Source organism: Macrobrachium rosenbergii, chromosome 49, assembly GCF_040412425.1.
Source record: "Macrobrachium rosenbergii isolate ZJJX-2024 chromosome 49, ASM4041242v1, whole genome shotgun sequence".
In the NCBI taxonomy this organism is placed as follows: domain Eukaryota; kingdom Metazoa; phylum Arthropoda; class Malacostraca; order Decapoda; family Palaemonidae; genus Macrobrachium; species Macrobrachium rosenbergii.
In genome coordinates, this window is record NC_089789.1 from 30,822,067 (window position 1) to 30,847,554 (window position 25,488).

Consider the following 25,488-nt stretch of genomic DNA (forward strand, 5'->3'; position numbering starts at 1 on the left):
TCTTATTTTTCATGTATAGCTATGAAAATATAACAAATACATTTACATACATATATATATATATATATATATATATATATATATATATATATATATATATATATATATATATAATTCTAACATTCACTTCCAAGTTGTTGCTTTTCTATTGTATTTTTATCTTCCTTATTCAGTTTTTGCTTCTTTATAACTCACTGCTCTTCAATAAATAATATATATATATATATATATATATATATATATATATATATATATATATATATATATATATATATATATATATATATATATATATATATATATATATATATATATATATGGCATACCTCTGTTGATATTGACTGATTGCAATAATCAATAATCTCTCTTTTCTCTCTCTCAATAATATATAGATACACATATACATACATATATATACTGTATATATATAATATATATACTTATATAATATATATATATATATATATATATATATATATATATATATATATATATCGTCAATGTGTCCCACATACCTCTGTTGATATTGGCCTGATTGTAATACATAATGTATCTCTCTCTCTCTCTCTCTCTCTCTCTCTCTCTCTCTCTCTCTCTCTCTCTCTCTCGTGCGGGGATGCCATGCTTCCAAGATCGTCGTGACGACTCCCACGGTTAACTCATTTCCTCAATGAATGTGCAAGAAGCTGTAGTACGAAAGACGACTCCTCAGCAGCTGTTCCGGAAGTAAATGGGCCCACGACCTTGAATGAGTTGCATTCTTTTCGCTCCTTCATTCTCATCGAATATCGTACCCGACCTCGATGAGGAATTCAACGCACTCTTCCTAGCTTAGTTTTTTACTTTTCCCGGAGGGGAGAAAAAATGAGATAGAAATAGCTCACGCAGAAACAAACATCCTGCAGATGGAAACCTCTGGCACCTCCAAATGCATCAAGCTTGCCAGCCAGTGACGTGGGATTCCAGCCAGCCAGGAGTCCAGTTTATCGGAGCTACGTTAGAGTGTGTCTGGTGGTCGCGTGAACGACGTCCCACTGAGCAGCTCTCCCCGTCTGGAATGTACTGGCCTGGATTTATCTGCTTCAGTTCCTTGGAAATTATCGGACTTTTGAAGTCCGTTAGTCCTTACGAAACGGGACTAAAAGCGAAAGAAAATTATAACGCTGGATTGTCATGAAAGACCACAGCTGTGAGCAACTGCCATTTTTTCCGTTTTATCCACATAATATAATTGATGTTTGTGAACCACAATTGAAGGAAATCCAGTTGTATTGTAAAGAAAAAATTTAATCTGAAAGTTAATCTATATATATATATACATATATTATTTATATATATTATATATATACATATATATTATATTATATTAATTTTTTATCGTGTTGAATCAGTGCGGCCTCTGAAAAAAATATAAACTTGAACGAAGCGTATATCTAGACATCGATCAGGAAGTGAAAATATAAATAAATAAATGAATAAATAAATAAATAAATATATATATACATATATATATATTTATATATATATTTATATATATATCATATGTATATATGTATATACGCATGTGTTTGAACAGGCATTGAAATTAGTGCCTAATCATAGTGTAGTGTGGGTGCCAAGGTTTTAATTCGTGTATGGTAAAATTGATATTTGCTTTAAGGTTAGAAATTATGCTGTGGGAAACAAATTTTACCTGAACTTCCTTTGACAAAGAAAAAACTTTTAGGACTCGGTATCCCGGATTTAAAATAAATCAACAAAAAATCTTGAAAGAAACAAAACAGAAAATATTCACGAAGTTATGAGTTTTCAATGACACACCAAAATGAGAAGCTTAGCCGAAGGAATCTTTTCTAAAGGTGAGTTTATCTTTGCATGAGGCATTATTTATCCGACGTAAACGAAATCTTGATATGCTCGTGTAACTCTGCACACGCTATGGAACAGTAATCGATCAATTTAGGTACAGATGTACTGAATTAGTTTTTATTAAGAAAATGGTGCGCTTAAAAAGCGTATATACAGGCATGCGCGCAATTTGATTGCAACAGCAACACGCAATTTGATTGCAACAGCAACAGCAATAGATACTGAACCTGAGCAAAGGTGTAAAAGGATTAACCGACAGATTATTTGTCACGATTCAGTTTTCCTGAAGAAAGAGATCCGCCGCCGCTACGTCCACTTCCTTCTCCTTCACAACACTGAAAGCGACTTCCCTTGCTGGCAGAAAGGTGGCTTAATCCAAACTAGCAGACGGACAGACCAGCTTCTTACTCTCAGATCCAGGGACACCAAAGCACCGGGAAAAATCCGATGCTTAGTAAAAGAGGGAAGAGGTGGCCAGAAGGACGTCGCGAAACTGGCTGGTAAAGTGATTTTGATGAAGCCGGCCTTATGCCAGCAACAATCCTTGCTCAAAGACGGCCACAGCAACAGAGATGTTGCAGCCGTGAGAAAGCGAATGAGAAGGAAAGGTTTCTCATCCTGTAATCAGCGGAATCGCGACATATATTCTCGTGACTTAGTTTTAAAAAGATTACTCGCATCACATACTGAACGGTAATCGTAACTGAGTGGCTGAACCATGCTTCCCTTGGCCTCAAAAGAAAGATTAAAACTGATGCGAGTCGTGCGGAAAACGTTCAGAGCCCTTCCTCCTGCTTTCATCAACCGCTTTATCCTTCTACCGGGGGACGTTGGGAGACTTCGTGAAGCTGAGAAGGCTGTCTACTTCAGTATCAGAGAGAGAGAGAGAGAGAGAGAGAGAGAGAGAGAGAGAGAGAGAGAGAGAGAGAGAGAGAGAGAGAGAGAGAATAAAAGTGGAGGTCGAGTAAAAATGAATGACTCAGACCGATTTAGTCTTTCTACGGCAACTGAAGGTCTTTCTTAAAATAAATAAACAATGAACTAGTGAAAATCTAAACTGTACCGACAAGTTAATAATAACAATAATAAATAGTGAAAGCCTATAAAAAAAAAATTCCCCTTAAGGCTGGCATGTTAAAAAATGACAAATATTTCAATGACGCCGGTGTTCGTCTTGGTTTTCTAAACACAAAAGAATTAGCAATGGGACTTGCAACAATCAAGCGTGCGACCGTCAGTAAAAAGTAAAGTACTTAATTCTAATTGGTTGAGCGCTTGCAGGAATCAGGCGGGCGAGGACACAAAAACTTACATGCTTTTTATACAAGCCAATTCACATTTAATTACCCTGGTTTGTCAACGCTTGGAAATCTCGAAAATGTTAGTGAGCGGGAAACATCAAACTTGCAATAGCGGTGTTAAGGATAGGTTTGAATCTTTCGTTAGTGGGAGACATCATTCTTACTGTAGTGGTATTAAGGACAGATTCGAATCTTTTCGTTAGTGGGAAACTAAGGATAGGAACTGGAACCGAAGTATAATATTTATGGCATAAGCCAAGTGCAAGGACCTATGAGGTCATTCAGAGCTGAAAATAATGTGGAAAACTTTGTTGGGAGAGGGTGGAAAGTAAGATGGAGGAGAGAGAATATGAACGGAGATACAGTCAAAGAAATGAAAGGGGTTGCAGCTCGGGGCCGAAGGCATGCCGCAAAGAACCTTAAGTAATGCCTACAGTGCACAGCGTGAGGCAAACTGACGGCACTAACCCCCTATGGGGACTAAGGATAGGTTCGAATCTTTCGTTGGTGGGTAACATTGAAATGGCATTATATTCTTTTCAAGGTTATATAGGAAGTTTATGGCATGATCCAGCCTTTTGCCGAGAGAGCAAAATATTAAATTCATTAGTCGTGTTATCGGCAGGATCACCTGTTTTATTAATAGGTAGCATTAAACATGCATTAGTCATGTGAAAGAATGACATCAGAGGACATTCATCTTAAAAGTACCAACGTATAGTTCATATCCCGATCCTTACACTTACCCATAACAAGAATGCCATCAACTTCCTATATAACCTTGAAAAGAATATAATGCATGTGTGGGGGGAGAGAGAAGTGATAGTGATGAAAACTTGTTCTACAGTAGTGTATCCTTACCTTTCAGAGAGAGAGAGAGAGAGAGAGAGAGAGAGAGAGAGAGAGAGAGAGAGAGATTAAACTGTGACGAAAACTTGTTCTACAGTAGTGTCCCCCGTTCCTTTCATAGATTTGCCCCATCACACAAAGTTATCACTGTGTATCTCTAACGTATTAATATAAGAAGTGTTTCGGACCCATTTAGCGAAATTCGGGTACAAACAATAGCAAACAAAATTCACAACGTCTTGTGGCTTATGCCAAATGACCAAATACGAATGAATGAAAAATAAAATTTTGGCCAAGGCCAAGAGCTGTGACCTACGATGACGTCATTCAGCGAAGACAGGGAAATTAAGAGTGAAATGTTAGGAGAGGGTGGAAATTAAGATGGAAGAAAGGGAATAGGAAGAGAAGTACTGTAAAAGGAATGAAAGGGGTTGCAGCTGGGGGCCGAAGGGATGCTGCAATGAACTTTAAGTAATGCCTACAGTGCACCCCGTGGGGTGCACTAACGGTACTATCCGCCTACGGAGAAAATGACCAAATATGACTAACATCGGCACCAGAATACCAGAAATGCTAGAGATTAATCTGAACACTTATAAAAATAAATTGAATTATATATATATATACATATATATATATATATATATATATATATATATATATATATATATATATATATATATATATATATATATATATAAATATATGTATATATATATATACTGTATATTATATATATATATATATATATATATATATATATATATATATATATATATATATATATATATATATATATATATATATATTATATATATATATATATATATATATATATATATATATATATATACGTAAATGGCGATATTACAATAACAGCGCATCACTTGCAAGGATTATATCCACTGCAGCCGTACTTAGACAAACTAGAACTAAAGTCAATGGCAAAAAAAAGGTATATTCAAAAAGCGTTACCCCATATTACGCAAACATTTACAGGCGTTCCATATCGAAAACATGTTTACAAATCCCAACGGACATGCACCTCAGTCTCCGTGAATCTATATCGTGTGAAAACTGCGTAAATAAACAAACAAAAGTATTTTCTGTACTTTTATTCATTAGCTATGCAGCAACGATCTCTCAATTAGTGTATAACAATTATCTTCGTGTGATGTCAAACCTACAGTGATTATGCTAGTCCGTGCTTGTTTTTCATGATGAAATCTCGCGTCATGAATTTTGTAGAAACTGCAAGACTAACTGAGTGAGTGCGTATAAAACAGAATATAGAATTTAGGCCAAAGGCCAAGCAATGGGACCTATGAGGTCAATCAGGACTGAAAGAGAAATTGAGAGTAAAGGAGGCTTAAAAGATGTAACAGGAGGAAAACCTGGCAATAGCATATATATATATATATATATATATATATATATATATATATATATATATATATATATATATATATATATATATATATATATATATATATATATATATATATATATATAAATAAATATATATATTATATACTGTATGTATATACACATTTCCAAAGTTTTAGGATCATGGTTCAATTTACATATCTGTATCTTTTCTGTATATTCTAAAATATATATATATATATATATATATATATATATATATATATATATATATATATATATATATATATATATACAGTGGAAGTTGATAGTACCATGACCTTTTACTTGGTTATTTTGAGGGTACCAATTCTGGGACGCGGATACTCCCATTTCATTTTTATTTCATTTCAAACCACTTGCCATGCTAGATTACTGAATACATTATATTTTTTGGTAGCCATGTGTTTGCTGTTCTTCCTTTGTTCAGATAATGATTTGGATTTGGAGAGAGAGAGAGAGAGAGAGAGAGAGAGAGAGAGAGAGAGAGAGAGAGAGAGTGCTGACCCAGTACAGGCCATTGCTACGGAAAATCTTTGAGATATAAAACATGAAATTTTTCTTAAAACAGGTGTAGAAGGAGGTTATGACCCTATCTGACCTTGTTAATAGGGCGTATATATATATATATATATATATATATATATATATATATATATATATATATATATATATATATATATATATATATATATATATATATATATATATATATATATATATATATATATAATATAATGATTCCTGAAGGTTACAAGGTGGCAGCATTTCAAAGAACAATGTACATCCGCAAATAACTGAGTTCTTAGAATCAGACTTTTCAGAGTATAAACAACAGAAGGTCAGCGCCCCTTAATTTAACCTAACCTAAGGTTTTACTCACTAGATCAACCAATGTCAAGTAAACGTGAACAATTCAAGTTTTAAACTAAACTTTGCTTATTACGCCGAACTATAATGTTGGTATCAACGAGAGACAAGCGACAGCGAATCTGATTTCAAATGATTAAAGATGATGTGATCACTGAATGACGAAATCTGGAATCGTTAATTTTTCTGGCCCCCACAAATCTCTCATTTAGCTCAATATAGCATTCCAATCTATCCTTAAGTAGGTTACACACACACACACATACACACCCTTTCCTTCACGCGCACATATCCAAAAATAAAAAACAAAAAAAACCGGAGGTCGTTTCATCGTTCTACCATGAAGCATTACTCTATGCTGATTTATAGTTCATTTAAAAGCCTACAACTTATTTGTCAGAACGTTTCTTCATATCATTCACCAGCAAGTTCTTCAAATTGTCTAATAGCATACCCCGCTAAAAAGAGAAATTGGGTATTATTAATATTTCTCCCGTGTCCATTCTTTTTTATTTCCGTAATTATACATGCTTATCTAAATATACGTCTAACGAAAACTACTTATGAATAGTAAACTTGAGCCTGCTTTATTACTTGAAACAAAAACCAGGTTTCAGTTCTTTATTCATAAAACAAAAAAGGAAACGAAGTTCTCCAAGCTACCCCTATTTCTCTTCGGGCAAAACCTACACAGCGGGTCACGGCGCTCACGATTCTTCCCTCTAAGCACTTCTTCCTACTTCCTGCCACTTAAAACAATGCTTCCTCACTCCTCCTTCTTCTTCTTTCTCTCCATAATCCTCCTCCTCCTCCTCTTCAAAATATTCTCATTAAAACGTTTATCAACCACTGCCTCTACATCAGTGGCACTACCTTTACTAACAAACTCTCTCTCTCTCTCTAATATCTACTCTGTATATATATACTATATATATATATATATATATATATATATATATATATATATATATATATATATATATATATATATATATATATATATAAATAATATATATATATATATACATATATATACACATATACATGTATACATACATATATATATATGTATATATATACATGTATATAGTATATATATATAGTATATATATAAATCAATATATATATACATATGTATATTATATATATAGCCTATACTGGGAAGATTGTTGTTTATATGTTGAACGAGTTTCAGAATATCTCTTTTGTTTTAAAAACACTTGGTGGAAGAGAAAAATAATAAGTATTACCATTGTATCAAACATAACTGAATTACAGAATAAAAGATACTTTTTCACCGAAATAAGAAAAAACCTTGTATACAGTTTCCTCACGTGCACTTCGACGAATGAACAATGAATTAAAATAATATAAGACTAACGAAAACAACAGGACAGGCGCTAATCGTATGTAATAAAAAAAAAAAAAAAAAGTCAGCCCCAGCGTCCATGACGTCTGCGCACGAGAGTCAGCCAGTTACAACGTCCGCATGATCTTGCCCTTCCTTTTTTTTTTAATGTAATTATCCTGTATAAACCACCCAGCCGTAACCGCGTTTTGTGTAGTCATCTATGAAAGTCATGCCCTTTACCCAAGCCCCAAGGCAAAAACATTGCTTGCTGCAGGTTCTGCTATCTCTGGGTCTTGTTTACGCTTAGCAGTTGCGCCTAGATAAATGTCCCAAGTGCACAAAGAAGAAGATGAAGAAGAAGAAGAAGGAAAATGAGCAAAATAATCAATGCGTCACTGAAGAGCAACTTGCCAGTGGCTGCATCTTTCCCCCTCGTCACTCTTATATTATTATAAATTAAACTAATATTCATTTGATTATTTTCAAAGTCAACATTGGAGCATTGTATCAAAACATAACCCCAGTGCGCGAAGTGAACTACAAAGCAGCGGTTTAATTTCCTACACAGAAAGTAAAATACAAACTTTATATTACTCGAGAATAAATATACTGCATACATTTTTTTTAGAGTAGGTTCAACGTCCAGGGGGATGCGTGATTTCCAGTTTTTTATTCGTTCAGCTTTGTCTCGGGAAATTTCAAGAGGAAATTCCCCCGAAGTCTCACGCCCTTGCATGTCCACAATACATATAAATACATACATAAACACACATGCATGTATATATACATATATATATATACGTGTATCGTGGTGTGTGTAAGTGAATATGTATGTGTGTATGCATATAGGCTATAGGCTACACACACACACACACACACACACACACACACACACACACATATATATATATATATATATGTGTGTGTGTGTAATTACATACATGTACATATGTAAATTATGTATATGTATATGTGTATATATACATATATAAATATATATGCGTATATATATACACAGTACATATACTATATATATATATATATATATATATATATATATATATATATATATATATATATATATATAGCTTAAAGCATTACTGTTTACTGAGTCCGAAGGTTAAGATATCTAAAGGCCTTCTTCGTTGCACTACTTCCTCCACCTGTCTCTCTCTCTCTCTCTCTCTCTCTCTCTCTCTCTCTCTCTCTCTCCTGTTTATGTATATATATATATATATATATATATATATATATATATATATATATATATATATATATATATATATATATATAGAGAGAGAGAGAGAGAGAGAGAGAGAGAGAGAGAGAGAGAGAGAGAGAGAGGGTTGAGACGTAGGTGGTCGTTTTTTTTCCGTGTTTCATCGTTGATTCTGCAGTTAAGCTGATGAATATGACAGTGGCTGCTGAAGTCTCGTCTGGCATGAACTATCATCCCTCTAGGAAAAAACTGGAATGGACGCATAAGATACACAGAGACAGACAGACATACACACACTAGGGTAGGTATGTGCGCGCAACTTTAAAAATCTCTGGCCAATAAAGTTAAACAACAGGATTATATATTTCCTACGGTCTGTATTTATTTTATTTATTTATTTTATTTTTTAATGCGTGATCTCTTCTTTCTGTCTTTCCCTTTACCTCCTGTTACTTTCTAACGAACATCATATTCTTTGTAAGCTTGAATTTCAAGTCCGTGGTCGCTGTGGGCGTGTTCCATACGAATAGGGTTCAGTTTCTAAATAATTATTATCATACATAGGCTATTACGTAGATTTAGGCCATCTGGTAACTTCTTTTATTACACATTTCGCCACCATTTACTTAACTGTTTTTTTTAAATTACTCTGCTCTTTCTAATTTACGAAGTTTCATCTCTATACGCGATCTTTCGTCTGTCCCCTGAATATTTAAGCTGCGATCAAAACAATAAAGTAACCCCCCTTCATATTTACCTAAATCTAAACCCCATTTTTAAGTATCTTTCAACTTGCATTAGCTTCAGTTAATCATTTTTTTACTTAAGAATTCAAATAATTCTTGACCTTTCCCACTTGTGTCCATATTTTGCATTCTCTTCTTTGAGTATGGGGGCTAATTCACACTAATATCTCGTAAGCTTACCAGCCATTAACCATTTTTCTTTTTTCTGAGGTCCTGAGTCCTTCCGTGGTCAGACTCAATGCCCACCCACCCTACCCCTTCCCCCCAAAATCCCCAAATTACCTCCTCACCTCCACCCACTGGCTTATTCAGACTGCAGCGGTCGACCTTTAGGTAGTCTTTTCCTTCTTGATATATATAGCCTGAGGCTCTCTCTCTCTCTCTCTCTCTCTCTCTCTCTCTCTCTCTCTCTCTCTCTCTCTCTCTCTCTCTCTCTCTCTCTCTCTCTCTCAGGGATAACTCTTTTTTTAAAGTGTGGGCGAATGAAAAACAGTTTTTTTATGTGTCATTCTTATCTTAAATGTATTGTCAGGTGGCGTAACAAGCTATTACTACTATATTAGGGCATTGTTGAATTTAACTCATGAGTAGTAACTATTTCAAAATCACACTACTGACTTACAGCACAAGCGTCAGGCTCACGGCTGAACAGTGTAAATCAATTGTACCATCAATGTCCCCAACACAGCTAAAATAGTTTTCACGCTGAATGAAATTATGAAGTACACAGGTATTTTTAATTTCGCCCAGACACCTCAATGCTTGTCTTAACTGCTGTTTTAAGCACACCATATTTCGTAGCTAACATTCCATACGGCATTCTACTGTTCACCTGGCTCTGCGCATCCTATGGTTGAATATCTTTTAGGAGTGATCGCGTAATCAAGGTCCTTTCGTAGGTAGGACCTCTTTAGATTGGGCTTCAACGGACAAACTTCATCTCCGATGGGACAATAGTACTTTCATTTGAGGAATCTATCCTTGACAGTGACCACCAAGGGTTTTCGGGGTCGTTATCTAGGACCAATATTTCTTGGGGGTCATTATCTTTATGATATTCACAGTCTTTTGTTTACGCTTTTACGGTAATCGCAACAGGCTTGTACTAAACACGCCGCAAAGGTGGATAAATACCGGGTTAAAATCCTTGAGGGTCACTGTCTAGGAAAGATCCCATTTGAGTCACTGGAGGCTGCACTATCACTGTCTGTTTCGACTATATGCCCCAACAACGATTAGCGTAAAACACCACTGCATCAGCAATTGCCTTTAGTTCCGCAGAGCGATGCCCTTTATAATGGAAACGCGAGCCTGCACAAATTAGGTAGCAAGTCTCAGCTGACAATGTTTATCGCCATCACTTCAATTTGGAACACTGCATTTCTTGAAAAATGATTTTGCTATTCACATCTCTCCAGTGATGATCATCGGGTACTGACATTTAGGCTACTGTGACTCCCCAAAAGGCATTACTTGTTTCTTTGACAAGCAACTGACTCAGTCAGTGAGAACGGAGATTATTCAAAATTGAATCAAATCGATCCGCTAATTGTCAGCGAGGCCTAAGATTGCGTTGAATCTTGAATCTTCAGTCACGTTAATTAAATCTTATATTCCTGATAAGAAAGTAAATGAGAAACTATTGTGAACTCCAAGACACATTTAGAATGAGAACGTTCTGGGAATCTGAGTAATTTTCTAAGCGATGACGTCATAATGAGTGAGGACGGTAAATGGGGCATAGCTGAAAGTGAAAAATCACAAGGAATCCTGGCATTACCTAAAATTCCAAAATGTCTGTGAAATATAATAATTTAATAATTTCTAGTCAGGTAGGGGGAATCTGAATCACAATCAAGATGAGAATGTATGGTGACTTAGTCACATTTAAGATGAGGAATATGGTGAGTCTGGGTCATATAATTAAGGATAAAAGGTATAGCAAATATGAGCCAAATTTAAAACCCTGAAGGTACTGGTGAACGATCCCATTTGAGTGAAAAAGTATGGTGAATCTTACTTACACAGGCTACCCTAAAACGATTAATATACAACATATATATATATATATATATATATATAATTATATATATATATATATATATATATATATAATGCTATATCATATATATATACTATTTCTTGATTTTTTTTTTTTTTTTTTTTTTTTTTTTTTTTTTACGTGCATTTTTCCCATTTTTATATGGGGTAAGCACGATGCCTTCTTTGAAGGACTTTTCCAAATGATTTGCGGTGGGGATTCAGGTCGATAGCTTCGATCAGCTGCCCTGCCTGACATCGTTGAATCTTAGAGCCTTAGACCCTGGTAATTAAATGTTATGTTCCTGATAAGAAATCCCAGCTCCTTTCTCCCAGCAGCGAGGAGAACTGGGCGGGTAGGTTGACAGTTCAAGACGTGAGGTGTCATAATGTTTTTAGAAGATGTTGGAGTGGCTTTGTTTATGTGTGTATTAGTCTAGGACACCCATTTGCTTTCAGCAAAACCTAATCCACTGATTACATACGTAATCCTAGGGTGTCTACAAAATCAAGATAGCAAAGTGTCCGTCACTTTTAAGATGACCGGTCGGCCTGGGGATTGAACCAAGAATAAAGACTTATATGAAGTCTGAGGTTGCTGCCTCTACAAACCGAGCTATCGAGGCTCCATATATATATATATATATATATATATATATATATATATATATATATATATATATATATATATATATATATATATATATACACACACACACACACACACACACATAGCGAATCTAAATCATATTCAAGATGAAAACGTTAGTTGAATCTAGTCACACTCAAGTATGATGAACACATATATACAACGTAAACGTACGGTCAATTTAAGTCATACTTAAGGTGAGAAGTATGGTGCATAGCAGTCACTTTTAATATAAGACAGTACTGAATACATTGGTCAGTAAAGATGATAAATAACGAATCTGAGCTACAATTAAGATCAGAATATGATGAACGGTTTTTTTTTTCTTTATTTATTTAGATTAAGCCAGCCTTGTGCTGGTACGGGCTCTTGCTCTTCACCAGCCCGCAAGAATGGGTTTAATAATACGAGATAACTGAGAACATATAATAATACGAGATAACTGAGAACATACAAGTCGTACTTCGAATCAGATAAGCGATACACTTGGATGAATCTGATTTCTAAATGAGAAAATACGGTAAACAGACTACCAATCATATTTCGAATGAGAGGGCTGGAAAGAAATGCTTATCTGGCGTATATCTGGCTTGAAAATTGGGCTAAATAGTCCTTTATAAATTGCATAGGACGTGAGAGTAAACAAGTATGTGTTTGTTGTACGGAGGATGATGAAACCAGCGAACAGGCCTATCAAAATCTTATTTTGGATGAGGAACTTCAAAATCTTATTTTGGATGAGGAACTCTGCAACTTGACATATTTCATTCGTGCCATATTTACGATTAAAAGGTCTGACTAATAGGCCTACATGCGTTGTATTAAGGATGCGGCACAAACAACCCTAACTATTATAGTAACATTCATATATATAATAAGAGCGTCGAGAATATATACACACCTACCACAGACCACAGAATAAGTATGATTATACTTAGAACAAGAACAGAATGTAATGAATGTATCTGGCAACATAAGTCAAATGAACAGGTCCGAGTTGCCTTTAGTATATTAAAATAGGACGACTCTGTTTAACTTGCGTTTCGAAAGTATGGCAAACGGGTCACAAGTACAATAAATAACCCCGAGTCATATTTGAGTGAAAATTTGTTTTCCTAGGCCTACATGAGTCATAAAATGAGAACTAACCTAACCTAACCTAAGGGACCTGGTCATTACCTAGCTGGAGACTGCTCCCATGGCCCCCAACCTAACCTAACTTATAATGGCAGGGCATTGCGTAGCTAGGGGCCTTCACCCCCTGGACCCCACCTAACCTAACCTAGGCCAGGTCCTCCTCACCTGGACCACCATTAACATAATACAAGTTACCTAACGCATAGACCTAATGTCACTTTTAAAATCTTCAATAGGCCAAAACCTTAACTTAATCAGAAGTTATAGTAGTCTATAGACATGTTAAAATACATCGAGGGATTTCATTCTTTTTGTATTTCCTTCCCCCATCCCCCAACCAAAAACCTCAGTTTCACACAGCGGTTCCCATGACTGTAGAATACGGTGGGGGGCCAGTGTCTCTTAAAAACTAGGCCTAGCCTACTAAAGTGCAACCAAAAACAAGAAAATCATACCTCAGAATTCAGTAAAAATGTACAAAGTAACAGAACTTTCAATAGGTCTTACCTCAATCAGATTCAGAACTTGCAGCAGTAGGCCATTATGTTGTCAGCCTACCTCCTTGTAGGCTTATTTCACTTCGTAACACTCGACCTAACGCCCGACATTAACCGTTTACAATTGTGGTCCCTAGTAAGAGTCATAATCGTATGAGATAACGATTCCAAAATCTTTAAGGCACTCATTTGCTCCAGAAACGATCATAAAAAAAAAAATTACATGGAACTAGAGCTTCACGTCCGAATCATACTGGGAATGACTACCAACTGAAGCTTTTATTTTTTAAAGCAACACCTAAATTCCAAAATCCCACTTAACAAAAACGACATAAGGTTTCAGCATTTCCCAAGTGTCCATACTTCATGGTGAAAATCAAGACATTGCAGGCACACGTTTCACTTGCACAAAGTAAAAACACGATCGGGAACTCCGCTTTCATGACAGTATTAACACAAACGGTAAATGTAATGGATACTGCCTCACGAAGATATCGTTTGATAGCGTAGTTTTTTGGTTAAACAACATAGAAATGGGTGTATATAATGCAGTAAAGGTCAGATAATCTGAGAAATCTACCGAGATAATGAGAAATTTACCGTCTCTGGTTTAATTTTACGTTCACGCCCGGGAAACTGGTACTAACCATGGCGGAAGCTCCCCGGGGAACCGTGTTAAGTACCAACCCCTAGGCCCCTAAGGAATATTGACAAGAGACGGTAAATTTCCCGTTATGTGGGTATATTTCTCAGATTATTTCACCTGCACTGCATTATATACACCCTTTTCCATATTTTTTCCGTCAAAAAATTACATTAATAAACGATATCTCGGTTCGGCCGTCTCCTTTACATTTACTACATAAATTACCTAAGAAAATCCATGTACTGTAGGTGATATTCGTCGGTAAACATATCCATAACAGTAAATTTGCGACTAAACTGAGCATGAATTTCGTACTAAGCATGCTAAGGAGACTTAAGATCACAACATTGAAAAATCCGACATTAAATAACTGTTTAACGCAAACTAACACCTGATTTATTTATAAAAATTAACGAAAACCCTAATAAATTCTAACCTTACCTACAGAGCCGTGCCCTTACTAGGTCACGGCGGGTTTCACCTACCCTGTTCTATAAAGATTTGGGGCATTTTCCGCCATTTCTGAAAAAGTATATATAGTCCCCGTCTACTGTTAACACCACTGCCATAATAAATTGCACAACTGCCTATACCGAGTTTAGTATCGTCCTTCACTCACCCTGACACTCTCTCTCTCTCTCTCTCTCTCTCTCTCTCTCTCTCTCTCTCGTGAGTCGGTAGAGCTGTGGACTGGAACTCGCTAAACCGAAGTTCGATTCCCCGGCCGGCTGATGAAGAGTTAGAGAAATTTATTTCTGGTGATAGAAATTCATTTCTCGCTATAATGTGATTCGGATTCCGCAATAAGCTGTAGGTCCCGTTGCAAAGTAACCAATTGGTTCATAGCCACGTAAAATAAGTCTAATCCTTCGGGCCAGCCCTAGGAGAGCTGTTAATCAGCTCAGCTGTCTGGTAAAACTAAGGTATACTTAACTTCTCTCTCTCTCTCTCCGGGGGTAGAATATACCTCAATCTCTCTCTCTCTCTCCTCCTTGGGGTAGAATATACCTCAAGGTAAGTTTTCGTGAACTGACGTTCCCCTCTTGAGGTACAACATACTTCAAGGTAAGATATCGTGATTTTACATACCACAATTCTCTCTCTCTCTCTCTCTCATATTACTTATTACCCTGGAAGCTGGCCATATCTCCATTTTTCCCCCGTGAGTAGATTACATCATCCTAAAACAGGTTTTGTCAGTTCGTGATGTAGGAATATGACGTCACAGGTTGAAATGAGGACCTGCCCTACGTCACTGAGTATCAGTATGTCGTATTCTTCCGGTTATCCTACGATTGGCGTCTATTTAAAGATCAGGGAACTAACCTCAACGAAGCGTGACTCCCAGGAAGAACGGCCATTGGATGAGTTAACTAATGACAGGTTTCTGACGGCCGTTGCAAGATGTACTTTGGATGTTACCAAATTGTCTTCAGGAGGATATAGAGAGAGGAAAGGGTACATGAAGTTGCCAAGTTTAACTTTTGACAGTGTGATGAAACTGAGGGCAAGATTCGAAAGTCAATGACAGTCACGAACACACTTATTTACTTCATAAACGGCCAGTCCGGGTTGAGGCTTGAGCGCGTACGAGCATTAGTATGTTTTGCCCTCAACTTCAGCTAAACGTGAATTTAATGATTCCCTTTTAGTATAAGAATACTTTTATATATATATATATATATATATGTGTGTGTGTGTGTGTGTGTGTGTGTGTGTGTGTATTCAACATGGCCTTAACATACTGTTAATTATTTTAATCCCTATGTTTTTACTATGGATGTGTCTCAGAATTATACTTCATATTGTTTCTGACATTTTCGAATGGCCTTTCTCTACGGCTGGTCTGATACCTAAAGAATTATTGGCTATTATAGTGTGATAAAATGAAAATAAAAAATAATGTTCACTATCGCTTCGCTTAGTCTTATGTACAGTACGGTAAGTAGAACCAGAGAACTTATAGATTTCTGGTGTAATGCGAAGGACTCGATTGATTTAAATGTAATTTCAAGATATCTATGACGGGATGGTGGTTGGTTGGTTTAAATCAGGCTGGCTGTGCCATCATTGGCCCTTAAGTTAAGGCTTGAAAGTCCTGGCGTGGCCCCCAGTACTCTGCCTAACTGGGTAAGAGACCGGTCTTATTTGTACCTTAACACTTCCGATATCATCTATTTCATTTTCTCCTCTATCAGGAGCAACATTCTCAGCTGATACAATCTAGATTAATAATACGCTTATTATCATGTTACGAATGGGGTTATCAATCACTTGCTCATGAACTGATAGATAATATAAATACAAGTAACATGACTGACGTAACAGCCAAGTGTGACGCTTTAAAAATTTTAAAAAATTGTAAATTACAAATATCGCTGTTGCAAATTAAGGTATCTTTCTCTTGGAATTACTTTGTATGGTAACTTAACCTCGTGGTTACACTGTATTATGCCCACTTCTCACTAGACCGATATGGTTTCGACACCTTTAAACGTTTTCATTGTCAAGTTTCCTCTTTAAGCTCTTCAGCAGATGCCATCTCGTGTTCGATTGCTCACAGGCAGAAAGAACAAGAGATTAATTATTGCCATCACTGAAAATACTGCGCTCTTAAAAATACAGTTTGTGTTTACCTTGCTTTTTATTCCACGTTTACAGAACATCCGAATGCAACGCGCCGATGTCTTCATTGTTTCCTTTATTCACTTTTTATCACTTTTCATTTTGTTTCCCGCTCTCCACGCAAAATACATGGCGGTTAATACTATGACTACAATTGTTGTTCTAAAGAGGTCCTGTATCTACAAGATTGGTATTGGTGATGATGTTTTAGCTCTTTTCCCCTGCCACACTTGTATCACTGAAAAAAATTCTAATAGTGGAAAAATAAGATCATCATCAGACTTTTACGTGAACATTCCTTGAACGTTGACATGGACAGTTCTGGGAGAAATTCATACAAAAAATAAGCTTCATCTTTATAACATAGCATTCTCAGAATTTAGTAACGATATTATGCTTGTGGCTACAGTTGCACAGCCAGCTCCCTGTCCGATTCTCGGCGATTCAAATGAACTATTCACCAGACTGCAGAGCGTCGTCTTCCACAGTGTGTTCAGATGTAGCAATGTCACATTGCTCTATACTTTAAAGTTTCGGATTCCTCTAGCTGTAGAGTTGTGGAGGTCAGTGTTGTAGATTTCGTTGCTTGCAGGTTGAAGGGTTTAAAGTTATAACGCCACATGAAAGAGTCATGCTCCTGCGTGCTAATTAACTATATTACCTATCAGCTGTGTTCCAGCTGAATGTTTCAGATTTAATTGTTTCTGTTTTTGCTTAACTCTGTTCTCTCCTCTTCACGTGTGGTAGTTCTGTAACGTGGAAGTGCCAATCCTTTTTGGCACGTTACATAATGAAATAATAATAATACAATAATAATAATAATAATCGAAAGTCGCTTTAACCTCTACGAACGTTAGGCATATTTTACCTGCTCACATCATCACATTCTTCTCATAGATCTAGCAGGCCCGATGTAAGCACAAATTAATGTGGTATGGCCACTGACATCGTCACACCAAATTTATACCTGTTAAATTTAATATTTTGATTCAATGCATGATTTTCATCTACAGCAAATAAAAATAATCTTTTTTTTTTTACTGATAAAGCCTTGTGCAAAAAATATATATATTGATACGCAAAAGGTAAAAAATTTAATGTTATTTAGCTTTTACTTACTATTAAGGGCATGTGTATTCACTCATCTTCATATTTGTATTTTTTATGACGTGTATATACAGTATAAGCTTTACATAATCATTAAATTGCATATGTATGCCAGATTAACTTAATTTTCTGACATTTCTTTTTTTCAGTACTTTGTTTATGCACCTTCGTCAGTGAAGCACTAGCCGGACCTTTACTGGGGCCAGATGTTATGAGTTTTGGCTCACTGTCTCCCCTGACAGTATGGCAAGGGGCAGCTTTCCCTATAATACCAACATTACCTTTGCACTCTGGATTGCCAGCACCAAGAGGGGCAGTATTCGATGGCCCCGATCCAGGTCTTAATGCTGCCATCATAAGTGAGTGTTCTACTCTCTCTCTCGCTTCACACTTCATGTGCTGCGATTTAAAATTTCAGAGCAGTTGGTCCCGATGTATTTTGCATATTTCATATCAGTAGGATGTTTAATGATTCATTTCACATCAGACCACGCCTAGCACTGGATTTACTGTTTAGAATTGACTGAAAATAATCTTTTGAATATTCTTCTAAAACAGAAAGTGTATATCAGTAGCAGTAAAATCATTGTTCTTTGGTATTATGAATTAATTCATTTAACTTTATTCAATCTGTCTGCTTTTCCTCAACAGCTGTACCTAAAGAATCCTGTCCAAATGGGTACCGCAGAGACATAAACGATGTCTGTCGTTTGAAATTCAGCTACGGACCAAATCCTTTCTTTTCGTTTACACCTGAAAATTTCAAAGGCGATGTGCAGTTCTACATGGGACTTCAGGTAATGCTGGCCAAAATTTGGGTTTGATGAAATATTCTAAGCTATAATTGTGAGTCATCTGTAGCAGATTTACACATATTGAGCTAAAAATCCTATTTCCCCAAAGGGTTAAGCTTCAGTAAAATCCTGATCTGCCTATCCGTAATTACCACGTCAAAGATAAAACCCTTGTGCAAAACACTTCTTAGGACTGAAAGTTACCTTGTATATCTAACCAAAAACCACTTCAGCATTTTATAACCTTGCCCAAGTATCAACTTTATACTTCAAGTTGTAATATCGTTATATGTATTAAAGATGATAAACATCACTATGGTATTATGAAATGAGGTTTCATAAGAAACAGTAAAGACTGCAATGATACAAATATTTAGCTTTTAAACTGATGGCAAAGTAAACATTTTACCCGCTTGTCTTTATATAATTATGGTAACTGAACATAGTTTATAAATTTGTGAAGCATTCTGTTCTTATAATTATCTGTTCTTTATTATGACAAATGCATGGCTGCCTTTTCTCTTAAACTAACTTCTCATTAAAGTAGCCACTATCTCTTTCAAATATTTTTAGTCTTTAATTTAAATGCAATAAATCTCTACTACACTTGCTTGCCAGGTGGGTCAATCTCGACAGCCCAGACGGAGAGGACGTGGAAGAGGCCGCCCACGACCACCTGCTGTGCAAGTGCCTTCAGTTCCACCACCTCAAACAACTCCAGTGGATGACGATGACGACTAAACCATTAATTACCATCAATTAGGTGTTAGCTAGATATATTATTTTTATTTAAATTTCTTCCCCAAGTAACTTTTAACAGTTAAAAATCACAGGCAGTTTTCTACATGCAACTGTCTTAACCATTTTCATGTAAATAAATACTCAAGAAGAGACTGCAAAGAAGAATTGCAATTTAACTCATGGAAGTGGAAAATCTCTTTATCTAAAAGAACTCTGATGTCATTGTTCGGCTTTATGAGAAGTACAGTACATACATGGGCATTTATTAACACAGCACACTAAATGATCAGTATTTTCAATGAATAACTTTTGACTGAAAGGCATTTAATGATCTCCCTGGCTATCCTGAAATTGTTTTGGATGTGACCAGTTTAATGGGCATTTTGATTCAAAGCAGTATTAACATAATGCATTTTAAAACACACACAGCTGATGTATTAAGATATTTTAAAATTCTTCGAGAACTAAATGTAAAAAGAACTAGATATTAAAAAGTTAAAATTTACCTTTTAAATGGAAATTTTAACTTTTAAGAGATGCTACAGGATTTTTTTGTCATTAAGCAATTAAATACGCTATCTTTCCCAGCTTTTTATCCTGATAAGCTATGCCATGTGTTTGCACAGTAAATCAGTTTTTCAATAAGCAGGGTAAAGACAGTGAAATATAAGGCAAGATTATTTTTAAATCATTGACACAGTTTACCTTATATCAGCCAACATCTTACATTACACTTCAACTTCACATATCACCATTTCATACTTTTGTATAGTGCAAGAATGAAGTGTCAAATGCAACATAAAAAATTATCTATTGAATAGCATGTTACACATTGCATGAGAAAATTATAACAGCTTAATTTGAAAGATGTTGGATGACAAAATACAAAAGAGAGAAAAGAAAAGTTATCACCCATATCATGTTCTGTTTACAGAGAAAACTAATTACCCTTCAATTATCAATACATTAAATGGGCATTGCAATGAACATAATTTCCCTGTTTAAATAAAAACATTGATTCAAGCCACTGTTAATCTTTGTTTTTTATCCTTAAGTTTCCAACCAGTAAAATACATGCTATGTTGTGCCACTTCAGGCAAAATCCACTAAAGGGAAAGACTATTACTCTGATAACTCTGCATGTTTGAAATGATGATTCATGGCAAACCTTGATACTCTGTATCATGATTTTACAGCTAGTTAGGTATGATAAAATCAGCACAGTGGCTTTGAGGAAAAATGTTATCAGAAAAAGTTAGCAAGAGTTGATCAGAAGGTATTCAAAAGCTCACAAAATATCTGTCAGGATTTGACTTGTTTTAATGGACTATTGTTTCTTTAAAATCAACAGGCCACGTCACATAATACATGGTGGCTAAAGTGAAAAACCTAGTCATTGCCACATTTTTTTTTAATCCACTGTGCATGAAACTCCCAAATTGTCAATAACTTCTTATATCTATAAAAAGATATATCAGAACAATCAAAAAGTAAGTCTTACATGCATCCTCCATCTTTACCCCCCACGGTGCCATACCTTGTTTTTTAAACAACCCATTCCAATCTCTTTGCTTCGAATACTATAATATATCCTCTCCTTGCAAGCTGACTACATTTCTTCTGTGGTCAATTCAATGTAAGTTTCTCCACTAAAACAACCTTCCAGTGATCATATAAGTTGTACTCCATTGCACTTACTTTTTCATAGTGCCCCTCCATCACAAATTTCAGAAAGTTTTCTGTTTGCAAAACTACCGAAAGGTTATCATGAAGATATGATAAACTGGATTAAGTACAGTAACTGTTTTCATACTCAAGTAACATCAACAAAATAATCATTAACGTTATCACTCCAAAAAACTGCCTACAAAACTTTGCAAAAAATGAAACTAGTTCTGTGAGCCACCTAACCTTAGATTAGAAAATCTAAAGAAGGGGAAAAACTGCATGAGTATCATACAATTGGTTTACACCACTACATTATTGCCAATTGGACATAGTACAATAAAAATTAAGCAGACAAAAAAATGTTTGAGTAATTACAGTACTTTGAGGGAATCTACTTTTCTCCCATGCTAAAATAGGCAAAACACCCAAGCTTTAACTTGGCCTCATTAGAAATACCTTAGACCAGCAACAAATCTCTGGCTAAATGATTTACTTCATCATAATTTTCATAACTAATGGCGTTAAAGATCCTTTTCAGTCATGTTTTGTTGCAGAGCTATATTTCTTTTGCCATTTATTTTTAATTCATTCCCTTTGGTCTCTCCACACTGAGCTGGCCAATGTCATCAATTTTACCTCAGTTTCAGTACAAACCATTCAGGTGAACCCTGCAAGTCTAAAAGCATTACCCAGTGGTTCTGTTATACTAGTCTCTCACAATAAAAATATGATGGTTATATCTCTTTAGAGACCAGGAAGAAGGCAAGGAGTTCCAAATGTAAATGTACAAGGGACAAATGGCTAATCTAATCTCGTGAGTCTCAAATCAGTGGCTTTGCTGTGAGGCAAACTACTTTTCTGTATTTTGCAAAAAGCCAGAACAATATATAAAATGGCCATGGTACAAATACCAATTTCTTTTACTAGTTTGATAGTAGCAAAAAAAAAAAAACAATACTGCACCACACTTTATTATGACGAAACTTAATACCTTACATTTCTTTCATTGGTAAATGGGTTAACATATAAAAAAAAGTCTGCCACTGAAAATCATGATTAAAAATTTCTCTGCAATCAAAATTTTTCATGGTTCATCATAATAAAAAAAGGTGTACCAGAATGTTCCAGAACATCCAATAGGTACCTAGTACAACTTACACTGGCAAATTGGAAAACATGAACATAACAGATAACAGGTACTCATGACAGATGCAATACTTCATTAGGTAAAATCTATTCTTTTCTTAATAGCATCTTCCACCTTCAGTACCACTAGCATGGCAACATCCTTGCCACAAAGGCACTGTAAACACTCATGATTGTTAGGAAAAGTGCAATTTATTAGGGCAAAAAAGGCAAATTTTGCAATAAATGTAACTTGCCACTTCCAGGTTTCTGCAGCAAATAAAGTCACTTTTCCTCCTATGTGTACACTAACTGCACAGACAAAAATTTTTTGCTGAAGTGTTTGTACTTGAATTCCTTGATATGTAATATATGCATGACTTTTCCTCACCTGATAAAAATAAGCAAAATTTCCCAAATTTTACCATTTTCAATAAAGGGAATAATACAATTTCAATTAAAAAATCAAATTCTGGTACTGCCATTTTCCCCTGGAGTCTGGGCGAAGTCAAAATTAAAATAACTCTATTACTGACAAAAGCTACAGTAAGTCACCACAATCTGTTCTGATAGACATTTTTACTCAACAAAAAGTTTTGAAATTTGAATATTTGAAAAATTCCTGAAATAAGTTAAATTTTATGTCAACATACTTAAACTGTAGCAAAAGCAGCTTAGCTGTGAACATTATATCATAAATACTGTCTTTTTATGCAAAAGCTACTGGAATGGGATCAAACCCCATTACCTGGCTCTGACCTGAGAAAAGGGGAAACTTGGGAGATGAAACAAGTGGGGCCCATTAAAAGAAATGGTAAAACAGATGATGCAAGAGAATTCCAAGGCTTGGCAGTGGAAGAATATATCCCCACAGTAAATGTGGGATGTGACTGGGTGTTCTGGTGAGTTTTCAACAAGACTGCCTGAGAGTAGGAAGGACACCATCCTTCAATGTAACTACTTATTATTAGTTGAATGCAGACTAAAGCTAAGGAATTACACAAAATGTACAATTGACAATAAAAAATATTCAATAAAGATTGTCTATTCTGTAATAAATAAGAACATCTGTGGAATCCCCCTTGTCATAAAAATTAAGTATTGCCATCTTAAAAAACAAATAAGAGAATCTAACGTACAGTTTCTTTTTATTGAAGAAAATATAAGGGAAACTGAGATCAACATTTGTATACCAAATTAATCAAAATTTAGTGATGCAATAAATATGATTTTACTCTTGTCAACAGCTCTAATTCCAAAAAAATATATGTACACCACAAAGAGATAAGCCATCAAAAATTTTTCTGTGAAGTCTTTTTTGAAGCTGTACAATACTGCATTTTCACTCTATAATTTTAGTTGGTATACAATTACTGTAGTTCCCATTACGTATTTGAATTCTACTCAAATAAAAGTTGTCCTTTAGTATTTGCAAATTATGTAACAAAACTAACATCATAAATGACATACAGTACATAATTTTTAAGCATGGGATTTACTCATGCGATTCACAGGCTAGTTAAATTGTTTTAATGCCCTTACTAATTCAATTGAATTAATATACCATGAAACAGTTATTTTCAATTACCAAATAATTTAGTCAGCAAACAATATCTATGAATTTTACAACAAATACTGTACATTGTTTCAGGATCATAAATTCCTTCAACTTATTAAACCTGTAGTCATAATTTCTGGTCTTCACATACTCATAGTACATGCTTACTTTGCCCTTTTCTTGTGTAACAGTATGCATGATGTTGGTTAAAGGTATAATGAATTGTTTACATAGCTGTGTTACTCCATTCTGCTTTGCTAATCTTCTCCTGTCATTACAATTTAGTTTTGTCATTTGCTTTGTTCTCCTATAGCGCTCATTACTTCATATTCATAACCTTATACTGTATATTTCACATTTTACTTGCATAATTTTGACATTCATTAAATTACTCAAGACTCCCTGATCACAACAACAAACTGATGTCTAAACTATCTGTACATATTTCTGATTACCTACAGATTCACTAGCAAATCTCTCTCGCACTTTCTCTCAACAGAAGAATTTCATTCTATTTCTTAAGACATCTAATTTCTTTCTTTCTTCAATACAGACTGCCATATTTTTCAATTAATTTCAAACACTGCATATTTGACATCTTAGATAAATAGGGGACTCCCTCAAATAAGAAATAATATAAAGTTCAATTTGATTTTGACATTATAACTGCATTTATTTCAGCACTAATGAAGTTACAATGCAGGAATAATTTCACGTAAGTAATAAAGTTCGAAGTGAAGTCACGTCCTAAAAGAATTCACATGATGAAATATCAGAGAAACATAATAACCTAAGGTATGCAATAATCACTGAAACAACGCAACCATGAGCTTATGTCTCTCCTGCTTGAATTGATCAATCTTTGGGTTTGGTCTGAAAAAAATAAGGTAAAAAAACATCTTTTAATATTTTCATTTTCTCTTAATATCTATAAGGTAAAAAAACATCTTTTAATATTTTCATTTTCTCTTAATATCTATAATCATATCTTTAAACTCTTCCCTTGCTATTCAGAGTATACTCATGGATAATACTGGTTCATCAACCCAAAATAAAATCTATACTTATTATTTTTATTATCCTGGTTTCACCCATTCTTTGATACAATCCCATTTTCTACCCATCTTCTCCCACTAGCAAGCTTTTGCTGTGCATTTTTCAAAACAGATAGCACTAAATTTAGCTTACTTTAATGACATAGCTTCAGGTGTCAAATACACTGTCAGTCTGTTAGAAGACATTCTTGTTTTTATCATCTCAGTACCATCCAC

At 35.1% G+C, this 25,488-nt stretch overlaps 2 protein-coding genes and 1 long non-coding RNA gene across 6 annotated transcripts in view; 1 reads left to right on the plus strand and 2 right to left on the minus strand.

Annotated features, from left to right (window-relative positions):
* The window catches only part of LOC136832236 (uncharacterized), a 110,193-nt gene extending 96,097 nt beyond the window's left edge, over window positions 1–14,096 (minus strand). Inside the window, exon 1 of the long non-coding RNA XR_010851130.1 lies at window positions 13,964–14,096. This is a non-coding gene — a long non-coding RNA (uncharacterized lncRNA). The remainder of the gene's footprint in view (window positions 1–13,963) is intronic.
* Window positions 949–20,900, plus strand: LOC136832235 (uncharacterized). 4 transcript variants are annotated; one of them, XM_067093086.1, is made up of 5 exons: window positions 949–1,059; window positions 1,661–1,859; window positions 18,481–18,690; window positions 18,983–19,128; window positions 19,744–20,900. In XM_067093086.1, the coding sequence occupies exons 2-5, from the start codon at window positions 1,826–1,828 to the stop codon at window positions 19,864–19,866; spliced, it is 513 nt and encodes a 170-aa protein (XP_066949187.1). In that variant the 5' UTR covers window positions 949–1,059; window positions 1,661–1,825; the 3' UTR covers window positions 19,867–20,900. The 4 variants fall into 4 exon arrangements, with proteins under 4 accessions (XP_066949187.1, XP_066949186.1, XP_066949188.1 ...); XM_067093085.1 differs by having other exon boundaries at window positions 1,000–1,189; XM_067093087.1 differs by lacking the exon at window positions 1,661–1,859 and having other exon boundaries at window positions 1,028–1,189; window positions 19,744–20,018.
* Window positions 20,901–22,489: 1,589 nt separating this feature from the next.
* The window catches only part of RanGAP (Ran GTPase activating protein), a 36,826-nt gene continuing 33,827 nt past the window's right edge, over window positions 22,490–25,488 (minus strand). Inside the window, exon 12 of the mRNA XM_067093082.1 lies at window positions 22,490–25,090. Coding sequence (XP_066949183.1) covers window positions 25,024–25,090 — 67 coding nt within the window. The 3' untranslated portion in view covers window positions 22,490–25,023. The remainder of the gene's footprint in view (window positions 25,091–25,488) is intronic.

What these genes read in the sequence shown, in the direction of transcription:
- LOC136832235 (XM_067093086.1), top strand. Translation starts at nt 1,826, where the DNA reads ATGAGAAGCTTAGCCGAAGGAATCTTTTCTAAAG. An exon ending in CGAAGGAATCTTTTCTAAAG is followed by an intron (nt 1,860 to 18,480) that starts GTGAGTTTATCT and finishes TCTTTTTTTCAG; the next exon opens with TACTTTGTTTATGCACCTTC. An exon ending in TCTTAATGCTGCCATCATAA is followed by an intron (nt 18,691 to 18,982) that starts GTGAGTGTTCTA and finishes TTTCCTCAACAG; the next exon opens with CTGTACCTAAAGAATCCTGT.